Consider the following 14,199-nt stretch of genomic DNA (forward strand, 5'->3'; position numbering starts at 1 on the left):
AATGTGAGTCAATTATGAAAATGCTAATAAAAGTTATTAAAAATTATTTTTAAAAGTAGAGTTTAATTTACTACAGTAAGATCTGTGAAAGCCAGAATTGCATGAAGGACTCTCTAAACTTTTCAACTTAGCAAATTTCTTGTTCTAGACAAGCTGGAATGAGAAAATAGTCACTACTACACAATGTGAATTTATTTTCTTTTTATTTTAGAAAATATTAATCTAGACCATATTTATTAATTGAAATGAACTTAAAATAAAAGGAAAAATGCACAGAAAGTAAAATACTTATGCATTCTTATATATATTTTCAACCAAAAAAGGATAGAGTGTGCTAAGTACCCATATTCTAAATGAAAATTATTAGTGTTTTCTTACTTTAAATGTTGACTTTTAGATCATGAGTGCCATGATGGGTGGTTTACTTTGGAATACTCTTTGAGTTTGTTATAATTAATGGTGAAATATTCAGCATTTTCAGTAATATATGTATATTTTTAAACTTGTCAAAACATTAGGAAGATTGCTCTGTTTTACCATTGTTTTAACTCTTTAAACATGAAATTGACCAAAATTTCTTTAATCTATTCAAGATGAAATTGGTTGAAGGAAAAGTTTTTTGAATAGTTTTGCTGTTTAAAATCTCCTCATAACAAGAGGGCTAAAAACAGTTTCATCTCCAGATACATAGAAAGGAGAAATTTTCAAAGCTTAAAGAGTTAAAGCAAAATTAGACATTTCAAGAACATGCATAGCATATGGTGTAAATATGGATGGAAACGAAACAAAATAAATATTTGCTGAAGTTCTGTGAAAAATTAATGCAAAATTGAGTAATGCACGTTTTTGTTTTTCTTTTCTTTTTTATATGCTGAAAAATGTATCAATCTGAATGAGAATGATTAAAATTAAAGTATTTAATTACTTTAATTTTATATTTTATATTATGTTTTGATAGGATTGAAGAGGCTTTGGTTGTGAATTCAGATGGTACTGAAACTCGTTATCCAGTAAGAAATAATCTTTAGTTTAAGTTTTATTTAGTTAAAGTTTTAAAGATTTTATTAAATAATGTAGAATTAATATTATATTTTATTTACATAAAATTGAATTTATTTTTTATGAAATTAAAAGTTTATTCCTTAAAGTTTATAAATGTTATATTTTTATTTTATAATTTTACAGGAATTACACTATAGACAAGATTCTGTAACTATGGATGCAGTGAATAGATTTGTTGGAATTAAGTAAGTGTTAAAAAAATAAATGTGGAATTGTATTAAAAAAATGTGTGACTAATGTTGGAAGAATGTTATGCATATTCTTTGATAATCTTCTTCTTGAGAGAATATTGTTATCACTAAATTTACTTTATTACCTGATAGAAGTAAACATTTGATCACTAAAAGTTACCATTAAGCAAAATTGATATTGATGATGATACCATTTTTACAAAGATTTAAGAATAAATGTTAGGTCCTACTTTGTCAGAATGGAAAAGAGAAAAAAAACTTTTTCTCTGTTTAATTATGTTTTCACAAATATTTATACTTTAAAACAATGAATAACAAATGTACATACACTTTGGGTACTTTTGATTTAAAATGTGGTAAAATATTGAGTAAAATATGACTTATCAAAAGTCATATTTTACTCAAAATGCTTTAAAGAAAGAAACTACATGTCTAATAAATTTGAGAATAAGAAGAACAAACAGTATTATACACCAATAGAAAAAATTAAGGAAAATAATCCCAAAGGATATTTTAAATATTTTATGTTTTAAATTAATATTTATTTAAATTTTGAATTTGTAGTGAAACCTTGAAATAGCACACTTCTAAAAAGCACCACTCATAAAATGCTGATGAATACTTTAAACAGATCTTCTCCATAAATATTAAATAGAAAATTGATATCTGTAAAATACCAAATATATGATAAATTCGGCAATATTAGTTGGCTTAATTGATTATTTATCTAACCACCTAAAAGGGGTTTTTGGACTAATAAACAAGGTTTTATGTAGAATTTTAGAGTGGTTTTAGATAGTTGTGAATACTTGGCAAAGTCTTTGTCATAGACAGTACTACTGTAAAATATTTGTGTAAATGTTACTGAGGAGGGATCGATGAAAAAGTTGGATCCGAAATGCATATAAATAAAACATGGAAATTAAAATTACTTCTGGGTAATTCTTGAACCTAGTGAACAGTTGGATTAGAAGGGCATAACAATTTTTATTTATTAGTCCACAAACACCTTTTAGGTGGTTAGATAAATAACCAAATATATGATTTTGCATTTCAAATGATATTATTACAAATCATGTGACTTTCAAACTCAAATGTGCATATAGACTTTATCATTATACAGTAAAACCTTGCTAAGTCAAACTCTGTTAACTCAAAGCTGTCTACAGGTCTCAGGCACAGTATTGTAAGATTTTTCCATATAATAAGATTTTGTTAAGTTGAATTGTTGGTACTTTTATCTTGAACATATTTTTCCATTCTTTGATAGGTCTACAATCTTCATTTTCTTTTATGTTCCATATCAATACAGATGATCAAGATAAAAAACACTATGGCTCCATGCTTAACACATCACACACACTATTTCAACCTTGTATAGCTATCCTTTCACTAAACGATGCGAAAATACACTGAGTTCAGCGTTATACACACATTTGCTTGTCACAAGGACTTTTGACGAATCTTATTGCCGTTGTCGTCAGGCGAATACATAAACATTTGCTTGTCGAAAGTACTTGCGACAAGCAAATGTGTATATAACGCTGAACTCAGTGTATTTTTCTCATCGTTTATACAGTATTTGGCATGAAAATTATCATAGTGATATCCTTTCACTAATACAGTATGTTACTGGCCTTCTGATTAGGACACAAGGAGTACCTTGACAGTGCTCTCAAAAATGCTATAAACTATATACAGTTTTGCAATTATTTTGCAAACAGAATCCTTGAGAAATAGCTTAATACAGGAAATCTTTGTTAATTTGAACTCAGGTAGTTTGAAATTCTGTTAGTTTGTAACTGCACTTTTGTCCTGGCCAGAGATATAGAGATTTGCACATTAAGGTTAGTTAAAATATGGCAACTTTGAAATTTGAAGTGAAAATTCTTTGAACTGTAATATGTGTATGTTAACTTGTTTGTTTAGATGAAGTGCTGTTTTCCTGCTGTTTATTTACATTATTATTAATTATTAAGTAATGAAAATAGAGTTCTGTATACATAGCTGTGTTCTGTTGCTTAATAAATTACATTAGTTACAGGGCATTTGGCATATTGTACAGAAATCTCTGATAATTTGAAACTTGATAATTCAAAGTTGCAATTATTTCATCCCTTGAATTTTGGACTAATGAGGATTTTGTGTAATGGGAAATTTACAGCCACAAAAAAAAATTTGAAAAAATTGGGTATTAAACTTTTTAACTTGAAGTCAGGATTTTTTTATCCCTTAAACTTCAACTTAGCAATTTTACTGTATGTTGTTTCTACTGTTTGAAATTTTTCAGTTTAGCACCACAGGTGGTTTAATGTCAATTTTACAGTTGAATAAATAAATAGTAGTACTAAATCAAAGTTGACATTATATATTTGGGTAATTTATTATTTAAAATATACAGATAATGTATAAAAGTATCAATAAACATTTTTGTTTTAGCATTTTCTTTGTTAATAGCACAAAAAAATTATGAGATATGAAGCAAAGAAAGATAAAACCTTCTTTTTCCAATTATCAAAAGAGAATGAGAATTTATTTTGAGTAATTCATGAAATGTCATAAATAAGTCAATTTTATGTCATTTTAAATCCATTCCCATCAAATATGAACCTACCTTAATGATCTTCTGCAATACAGTAGAGAGTCGTTAACCCCGGTAATCCGAATCGCCGGTTATCCGAACGATTTTCAGTCGGACTGTGTCGTGCTGAATCGAACATTTTTGATACTAAATTTACTTCTAAAGTATAATTTTCATGTTTTTATATTCTTCAATATATTTATTTTGTTTGTACAAAATACAGAAATAATTTTTAACGATACAATAGCCTCGACGACTATTATTATAAAAATTTTCGTTAGGCTTAAAATTGACGAAAATTTAACACGAAGCGACACGCGATGGAGAAAAATTTGAAAATCGGACAGGTTAATATATTTTTTCGTACATAATCGGTTATCCGAACAAATCACTAATCCGAACAACCCCTGTCCCCAATTGATTCGGATTAACGACTCTCTACTGTATTTAGATTTTTATATATACATTTTTCTACAAGAAGTCTGTATTTCTTTTTGAAAAATTCTAAATGTATAAAATGGTAATGCTTTCTGTCTATGCTTTTATTTATTTCTGTAATAAAATATTAACTTTTTTGTTTAGGATTATGTAGTTTAAAAGTAATTTTTTAAAATCATTTTAAATTGATTCATATATCAAACTTTATTAGTTTAAATGAAGATGAAATTGCAAAAATGTTGACTAAAATGAGTTTGAAATCTCATGTAAAACGTAAGAAGAAACAAAGACCTCAAATCTTAGTTGAAATTCCTCCAACAAGACATGACATTCTACACTCTTGTGATATAATGGAAGACATTGCTATTGCTTATGGGTATAACAACATTAAAATGACTATTCCAAAAACTGCAACAATAGCACAACAGGTAAGACTAATTTATAATTGTTATATAAGATTTCTTAATTATTAGATTCAATTATTAAAAAGTTTCAAGCAATATGTAACACTGCAATATATCTAACAGTTGTCTTAGGTTGATGAGAAAGAAACTAGGTTATCAGATATAGCCAAGTTTTGGATTTCCTGAAATTAAAAAAAATATGTATAAAATATATGTATAAATATGTAGTCATATTAATATTATCATATTATTTTAATTTGTATAAGACATGTATACTTGATTTCTTAGCAATCCTTACTAGTAATTCTGTACCAGAATATACCAACTGCTATATACTATTCACCATTAAGTATATATTTATAATTTGTCTTAAATTTAACATGGCTTGTTCACATACTTTCATTTATATATTGTTATTACAAACCATTATTTGCTTTTCGTATACTATAGTTTTTAAGTAAGACAACATTCTTACTTTAAAGTTATGAATGAAAATACCATTAACCAATGAGGGCAAATACAGCAAACAAGGAACCACGTACAGCAGGTGGTAGAGGAAAAATATTTATTTACATGTAAAAGGTACAGATTCTAATGGATTCCAACTCTAAAACAGTATAACAGGTTGTCACCCAAAATCTGAAATGTTGGTGTGACAATTACACAAAATCACAAAGTATACAAAGGATCCAAGCTTGGTACAACAAGAGTTTCCTTATAACTAAGCCTTAAAAACTAACTTTTGCTAAGGGGAAAAAGAGATCAGAGGGTATAGACCAGAGTTAGCAAGATGGCTGATAGAAAAGAATAGAATACCCGGGATGTATGAATGTTATTTATCTTGTGTGAGGGGCCACATTGAACTTCCTTAGACTCCCTTTGAGCTTCTGCATTCCTTTTTTTTTTTATATCTAAGATTCATTATGCTGTAACTCCAATAAGTTCATAAACTTTTCTTACTCCAGTTTAGTTTCACTCATCTCTCAGATACTTGACAACACTCAGCACTATGTTCTTTGTTCTTATTCCATGGAGACCAGCCAAAAAGTGTCCTACATTCGTCACAAGTGCCCTAAGGTAACATCATTGTTCTTGTGATTTCACAAAGTGACCCTCACCACCCAGGAGAATAGATTAAGATTAGAAGGTTCTAGAAGTAAGAAAGAACAAAAGAGAAATGCTAAAAACTATATACTAAACTAAAATTATACAATGGCATACAGTGACATTACTTCTTACCAAAGTTGCATTGTGTATTAAATTATGATTCTTTTCCCAACATTTGTAACATCATTTGTTAATCCAGTACCTGTTAACAGCTTTCTCATAGCTGAGACTCCTCGGTGAAAATTTCATAATTTCAGCTGTAGTCTGCATCTATGTAATGAATTCTTCATTCTAGCAGATTAGAGCTGAATTTCTGAAGTACCATAACTAGTTTATAACTATTTGCTTATTAGTTACTTAATCCATACTTCATCAACAAGATGAAAAACAACAAATAACTTATTTAATATTGCTTTTTGTCTTATTTCATAACTAGTTACCTATTCTTTACTCTTTATTACAAAATTACATTGGTAATGCCATAAGGCAATGGTGGCCATCCCAAAAGAACAATAAATAAAATAACCCAATGTAAAAGAGCAAAAAAAAAAAAAAAAGATAAAAATTACAATAATATGTTTAAAACTGTTGTGAAATAACTATGAAACAAGACAAAAAGCAATGTTAAATAAGTTATTTGGTGTAATTTTTCATCTTGTTGAAGTATGGAGTTTATAACTTAAAAGTTTCAAGTTTACTTTTTATTGGCTAAAAATAATTGAAAAATTGGCCAATAATAGAAAGATGAAAAATTTTATGTATTGACAGAAAACAATAGTAATAATGGAAATTTTCAAAATGAGCATAAAACATTATTTATAAATAACTCTGAATTGTGCATTAACAATTAACTCTACGTTCATAAGTTATGTAATTATTGTTTACAAGTTAATCCAGAAAAAAAATACCCAGGCCAGAGTAATTTGAATGTAAGATCTTCTTCAATTATTTTTCTGTGTTTTTCTTTGTTGGTATCATTTATAAACTGTTATTCTGGCTTATAATTCTGGTATACTGTAATATTTACTATATTACTATTAATTGTGATAAAGAATTAAAATATTATTATCCAAGTGTTTCACTCAGATAATGCAAGGAATTACCAATAAAGCAAAATAGCTTGATATTTTACTGTATTATTTATTTCATATTATTAAAAAGAGATACTTTTATATTATTATTACCATTATCATCATTATATTTAGCATGTAAACAATAACATGCATGCAAATTTTTATGTGCTTTGTTTATTAAAGAAAAACATTTGTATTGATTTTTAGAAACTGTGTGTGATTTTTGTCAAATATTATAAATTTATGAATGAAAAAATATTTATGGTAAAATATAAAAAGAAATCATTACATCAATGATGATAATTTAGCTTGTAATTTAAACAGATTTTTTTTTTGTTAAAAAGGTAAACAAGATGATTTAAAACTTTTTTCCATAAAAATTTTTTGTGTGAGAAAATAAAAATATTTTTTTAATCGAAAATTTGTTTTTGCAGATTGCGTTTCTTCAATCAACAACCGAGCAATTTTTTTTTACAGAATTTGTGTTCAATGCTGAATTGTTTGAGTTGGAAACAGTTCGAGTACTGAGATACTGCTGTATTTTGTTTATCATTTTTATGAGTGATGACTTACCTACAGTTAAAGATAATTAAATAACACTTACCTTAAACATGTTTAAATAAACTTTACTAAATACAAAGATTAATCTATAAAAACAAAACACAGTGACAGTCTTAAAGGCTAAAGTCTGAAAGCAATGACAACAACACCTGGTTGATAGGAAAGCTAGGACAGGGAAAAACCAAATTGCACTATCAGTTTTCATTAAAGTAAACCTGATGAAAGGCACAAAACAAATTGAAAATTTCAATATTCTAAAATCCATTGGCAAATTTGAGACAATGTTCATGCTTACTTAAAGGAAAAAATATTGAATAACAGAGTTTGTACTTAAAAAATTGTAAAATTTTGTACAAAGAATTTTCCAAATTTTCAAACTGTGTTAGAATGAAACTGGAAATAGTGTTGTACAGGGGGTATCTTCAATTTTCTAACTGTGTTAGAGTGAAATCATGTTGAAGTGTCATGTTGTACAAGGGATACCTGTAGTTTTCATGAAATAAATTTAAGATTTTCCATGGAATAAATCTATATTTATCCTGTAAAAAAATTTATATTTTTCTCAAGTATATTCATAAAAACATTCACATATTATTTTACTAGACTTACAGAACAGTTTATATGATTTTTTACGCCAAAACTACTAATTTTTTAAAACTATACAAATAACAATGCAGTTGTTTATGAAAAATTAATTTTGAAAAATTTTTAAGTAGAAAAAATTTTCTGAAATAAACTATTTCTTGCATCGTGTTTTAAAGATACTTTATATATGTTATGAATATATACACTATTGATACTTTTAGATTATTGTGAGAAAAAGTTTGCTTATTTTTGTGATTAATCCTATATTAATTTTATTTTTTGCTCTCTTTTCTGATTATGAAATGTAAAATTAAGTTTTTTTTCCATCTAGTTTCCTCTAAACAAATTATCAGATCAACTACGTGAGGAAATGGCTCATGCTGGATTTACAGAAACTTTAACATTTTCATTGGTATAATAATTTTTTATTTAAGTTCACTGATTAAATTAATACTGATTCTTAAACTAATTTACAAATATTAATAAATTTTTTGCAGCTTTCTAAAGAAGACATTACTGACAAATTAAGGAAACCAAATGAATTATCTGAAGCTGTTCATATTTCCAATCCAAAAGCAATTGAATTTCAGGTTTAATATTTCTTTACCTATTTTTATTAATACAGTCGACTCCACATAAGTCGACACTCGGATAACTCGACACTCGTTGGTTATGTAGTCAGTTTTTGTGGTCCCGGCCGACTTACATAGGCATTAATGTTATTAACCTTAAAAAACTTGGTTTACTCGACATCGTTTAACTCGTCACCACTGGATAAATCAACATACTTTTTCTGTTTCACACTTTTTAGAATTCTGATAAGTCGACTTCCCCCCTGAAAAATGAGTTCACACCATACAATAAGCTGTGTGGTGTGAACTCATTTTTCAGGGGGGAAGTCGACTTATCAGAATTCTAAAAAGTGTGAAACAGAAAAAGTATGTTGATTTATCCAGTGGTGACGAGTTAAACGATGTCGAGTGAACCGAGTTTTTTAACTTTAATAACATTATTGCCTATGTAAGTCAGCCGGGACCACAGAAAACTGACTAATTAACCTACGGTGTCAAGTTATCCGGGTGTTGACTTATGCAGAGTCGACTATATTTACTGTTAAAATTGATAATAATAATTTTGTTAGTTGACTATAACATAATTTTATCTTGTTTTAAAAGGTAGCACGAACAACTCTACTTCCTGGATTGTTAAAGACTATTCATGCGAATAAAAGAATTCCTCTGCCTGTTAAATTGTTTGAAATTTCTGATATTGTTGTAAAAGATAATTCAAAAGGTTAGAATATTTTAAATTATTAATATACATATTTCTAAATATTCAAGATCAATTATCAAGATATGGGTTGATGACCAGACATCACACTTAATACCATAACCTTGTTTGGTTAATAGTGTGATCAATCATTGTTACCAAAATTGATTACAACTGAGATAACATAATAATAACTTATTAATATATCCTGGACTGCTACTTATATGCCTTCATGTTTCTAAAACATTATGGGCTGATAAAAACTTGTTCTAAGCGTATGTGAACATGAACTGGTATTTCAACTTGATACCAATGGCACATACATTTTTCTTAAATTTAACTTACTCTGACTTTTAAATCAATTGAGCTAAAATTTGCAGTAGAGAGCTCATTAACATTTGCGGTATATGAACATGAACATGCACTACTTGCAGCATCATTTATTGAGACATATTCAACTCCTTATATTTCAGTTTATGAAAAAAAGAAAAAAATGTTTATTCACTTTTAAGAGCCTAATATTTTATTAGGATTAAACAGTTTTAAGAACTAATGTCACAACTTCAGATCAGATTGAACAGAACAGAATGCAATGTACGAATGATGAACAGTTACAAATTTTTAAATAAAAATTACCAATAGCTATTCAGTTTATTCTAAAAAATTTTATATTACAGATGTAGGAGCTCGTAATGAACGTCACCTCTGTGCTGTATATTATAACAAAAATCCTGGATTTGAAGTAATTCATGGCATAATGGATAGGATTATGCAAATATTAGATGTATCTCTATGCACCGAAGATAAAAATAAAGGATATTATATATCTGCTCATAATGGTAAATATATTTTCTTAAATAATTAAGTATATATAAAATTTGTTTTGGTTAAATATTTGTTATTTAAATATGTATTATCTTGTTACAGACTCATTGTATTTTCCTGGTCGTTGTGCTCAAATTATCTTCAATGGCCAATCTGTTGGCTCATTAGGTGTACTTCATCCTGAAATTGTTACCAGTTTTGATTTAATTCATCCATGTTCAGCATTAGAAATTAATTTAGAAGTTTTTCTTTAAAAGAAAATAAAAGAATTCATACAAATGAATATTCTTTCTAAAGGAATGTAAGAATCTGAAATAAATTCAATAAAAGTATTTATTAAATGATTAACATTTTTTAAATTTATTACTAACTTTTAACAAAAAAGCTGAATTTCAAAATTCAAAAGCTTTAATTAATTGATAACAAATTTAAATAATACACATGTGAATTAATTAGAAACAATTTATAATTTCTCAATTTCCTGTGCTTTGATTCAATTTGGCCTAGTTTAATTAGTAATGTTTATAAATGTCATACTTTTGTGGGCATAGGGTTCTTTTTAAATAAAAAGTTCACTAAAGAATAACAATCACAAAGAGAAATATCTGAAGTGTGATTCTAATGACCAGATGATGTGCTCTGGGATCTTCATATGAATCTGGGTCAGAACCCAAAGTTTAATATTTGATTCAACTTAAATACATCAGCACTGTTTTTATGCTATTGTAGGTTTTGACTGCACTCACATTATAGACCTGATGAAGCTAATGATGGAATTAAAACAGACCATTTTAGTGCCTTACTTCAAGAATAAATATTTTTAAATAAAATTTTCTATTTTTAAATTCAAAAATTTTATGCCGTATTTTTTCAAATTAAAAATAAAAATAAGATAGAATTACTTCCCATACATAATTTTAGATAAAAATTAATTGAAATAAAAAAAGAACTTAATTTGAACTGATTATTTTCAGAATTATATAGCAAATTTTCACATACTATTAAAAATTTTTGTACAAATATTTGAAATTTAATAGCATTATTAAAACTTTGTCATTCTAAATACTTTCATTTATAATGAATAGAATAAAAGCATATAGATGAAAGCATGCAGATCTTTTATGACTAAGATGAAGCCTTAGTGCAATGATTAATACACTTAAAAACTATACATGACAAAATTGTGATGCATAATTTCATCATTTTAAATATAAAATTGTCCTTGAAGACTTTCATTAATTAGAAAAAAATTTCGAGTTGCCATCCTATTCATATTTTTAAAAGTGAAGAAAATAAATAAATTCCTTTTTTAATTTTGGTTTCATAAAAAATTTACATTTCCTATAAACTGTAGGATAAGTCAACTAAAATATAAAAATTTCAGTTATAGAAATTAAGAAACAAAATTTGAATTAATTTGAGGACATTTTTTAATATACAGAAATACAGGCTGTCCTAAAAGTATTCATACATTGACACAAATCAAGCCCCCAGTGGCCGAATAAATAAAACTATTGAACACTGGTAGTTGGTCATTGGTTCATGCTTTACCAATGGGCTGGCCACCATGCAGTGTTCAGGGTTTTCTTCATGTATCTAACACCTAAACAGAATCGTTTCAACATAGGAAGTCCTTCCTATGTGGAAACCCCATTGGCAGATCACCCATGTGTCCCATTGCCTTACTCCATCAATCCACTGACACAAATGCTAATTTTAATGTTTTGTGAATAAAGTTACATTCCACCTTTGTATGTATGGAAACTTTTGGGACACCCTGTAAATTTGAGAGTAAATAAGCAGTAAACTACAAAAAAATAAATTGTATTAATTTTTAAAACAGAACAATCATTTATGTCTATAATATTAGAATTGACGAGAAAAACACATTATTTTATAAATTGTAAAACTCATCTTGGCTGTATTCAGTTATACAGTTTGCAAAATTCTGTTCTTTTGTTCTTAAAGTGGTATTGGATGATATGTGAGATTGTGTAGATTCGTGTTATTGGACTTATATACAATCTGCCTGATCAATTTGTGGATAATTAGAGATAATCCTTGAATTAAAGTAACCAGAATTAGTACTATTTTTGTTATTTCAATTTTTAAGACATTCTCTTCCTCATAAACTTTGGTAATCAAGTGAATTTAATTTAATATATACAAAAGATAAAGATTTATTTTTTGCCTTTATTATGTATCACCTTTATTTTTTCTTTTAGATCAATATTCAGGATGATCCAAAAGTTAGGTAATTATTTAAAGTAAAAGAGTTTTATTGTAATTAACAAAGCTGTTCTAACTGAAATCCTTGTATAAGTGAAAATTCATAGCAATAAATTTTCAGTATTACGTTTTTGATTATTTTGATTTGAATTATTGTCATTCTGTATTTTTTTTAACTCTCTGCCCTGTGGGCACTAACCATTACGCAAGCCCATTATGAGTTCAGCCAGGCTCACAATGAGGTGGCCCAGTGGTGAGGGATGGATATTCAAGACAAACCATCCAAAAAACTTCCTGAAGTTTTTTTAACCCATCCAGATTCAATCCTGGGTCCTCAGAGTGGTGGCATCCCACCTTACCACAGCCATCCAGCCTTCAGTCATTCTGTAGTATGTCTTTATGTTATACCTTTATTTCAATATATATGCTTTATTCTTTATATTATCTTGCATGGGGAAAAGGTAAGTATAATGATAAAAACTAAAAGACAAAATGAAAATTTATATCTTCTATCTTTATGTCAATATGTATTATGTTACCGGCAAAACCTGATTTTACGCCAAACTAGTTTGGCCTAGGCAAAACTAGTTTGGCGTAAGCGTGTCGGGCCAAACTAGTTTAGAATTATTATTCAAGTATATTAATGGTTAATTTAAGTTCATCATAAAACACAAATAAGTTCATTTTTAATTTTAGTTTGATTTTAAAAGTTATTTTTATCATTTCGTTTGAATTTTTGAAAATATTTTTGAAAGTCAATTATCTTGAAAAGTGCATGACTTAATAAAAAAAATACAAACTGATAAGTACTGATTAGCTTATTTTTATTTTATAATTTTGTACGAGTGTTGTGTCACTTCTAATCAATACTGTTTTTGGTTAATGTTACCCTAGGTATCAAAGATGGCGGCTCGTTTCTAATTCCAGCGATCAGAAGACAGGGAACAGTGGGGACGCACGTTCTAACCTAACCTAACCTATTCTAATAATTTGGTTGCTAATAATTATGGTAATTTATTAGAATAGGTTAGGTTAGGTTAGAATGTGCATCCCCACTGTTCCCTGTCTTCTGATTGCTGGAATGGGAGACAAGCCTCCACCTTCGATATCTAGGGTAACATTAATCCCGTTTTTTATAATTAAGTAGACTATGTTTGAATAAATATTGCTCATCTAATTGATTGCCTTTTAATTTTATTTTAATCATTAATATATTTAACCATTAATATACTTGAATAATGATTCTAAACTAGTTTGGCCTGACACACTTACGCCAAACTAGTTTGGCGTAAAATCGGGTTTTGCCGGTAACATATACACAATCTTGATCTTCTACCTTAATCATAATATAGCATATCCATTATTTTCACCTTTATACATATAATTTTCCTTTATCATCATAATATGTATGCCTTTAGATAGGCTGACCATAACATTTACAATTCAAATTGGGGACACAGTTCAGAATCAGTGAAAATGGAGTCTAAAACTGATTGATCTTTGATTATATTGGGGTGTTAATAAAATTGCTGTATACAAAGATTCAAAGGCAACATCCAGGATCTGGTCACCCTACTTTAGATCAATATTTATAGTATTATGCTGGTATCTTTTTGCTTTATTGGAACTGAGTTTAGATATAAGCTGAACAAGCTAAAACTTAGGGCCTCACAATACTAGTTTTAAACTTTTACATCTTTATAACATTACTATTTTATGGAGGGTAAGAGGTCTTATGTTATAGCTTAGGTCTTAGAGTCACAACAAATTTAAATCTGTCCTTATCTCTAGCATGTCTTTCCTCCACTATATATACAATTGATTTATATATTTTTAAGATATTGAGTAAAAATATATTATAGAAACACACCAAT

The 14,199-nt window shown here is 27.8% G+C and overlaps 1 protein-coding gene across 1 annotated transcript in view; it reads left to right on the forward strand.

Moving 5' to 3' along the window:
- beta-PheRS (phenylalanine--tRNA ligase beta subunit) overlaps nt 1-10,444 on the forward strand; it is a 28,887-nt gene extending 18,443 nt beyond the window's left edge. The window contains exons 10-17 of the mRNA XM_067282686.1: nt 959-1,010; nt 1,186-1,247; nt 4,484-4,700; nt 8,334-8,414; nt 8,500-8,592; nt 9,178-9,295; nt 9,949-10,110; nt 10,199-10,444. Of these exons, the coding sequence (XP_067138787.1) occupies nt 959-1,010; nt 1,186-1,247; nt 4,484-4,700; nt 8,334-8,414; nt 8,500-8,592; nt 9,178-9,295; nt 9,949-10,110; nt 10,199-10,350 (937 nt within the window). The 3' untranslated portion in view covers nt 10,351-10,444. The remainder of the gene's footprint in view (nt 1-958; nt 1,011-1,185; nt 1,248-4,483; nt 4,701-8,333; nt 8,415-8,499; nt 8,593-9,177; nt 9,296-9,948; nt 10,111-10,198) is intronic.
- Nucleotides 10,445-14,199: the final 3,755 nt, after the last annotated feature.

The sequence above is a fragment of the Centruroides vittatus genome, unplaced genomic scaffold (assembly GCF_030686945.1).
Source record: "Centruroides vittatus isolate TY-2023 unplaced genomic scaffold, ASM3068694v2 contig_964, whole genome shotgun sequence".
Lineage (NCBI taxonomy): Eukaryota > Metazoa > Arthropoda > Arachnida > Scorpiones > Buthidae > Centruroides > Centruroides vittatus.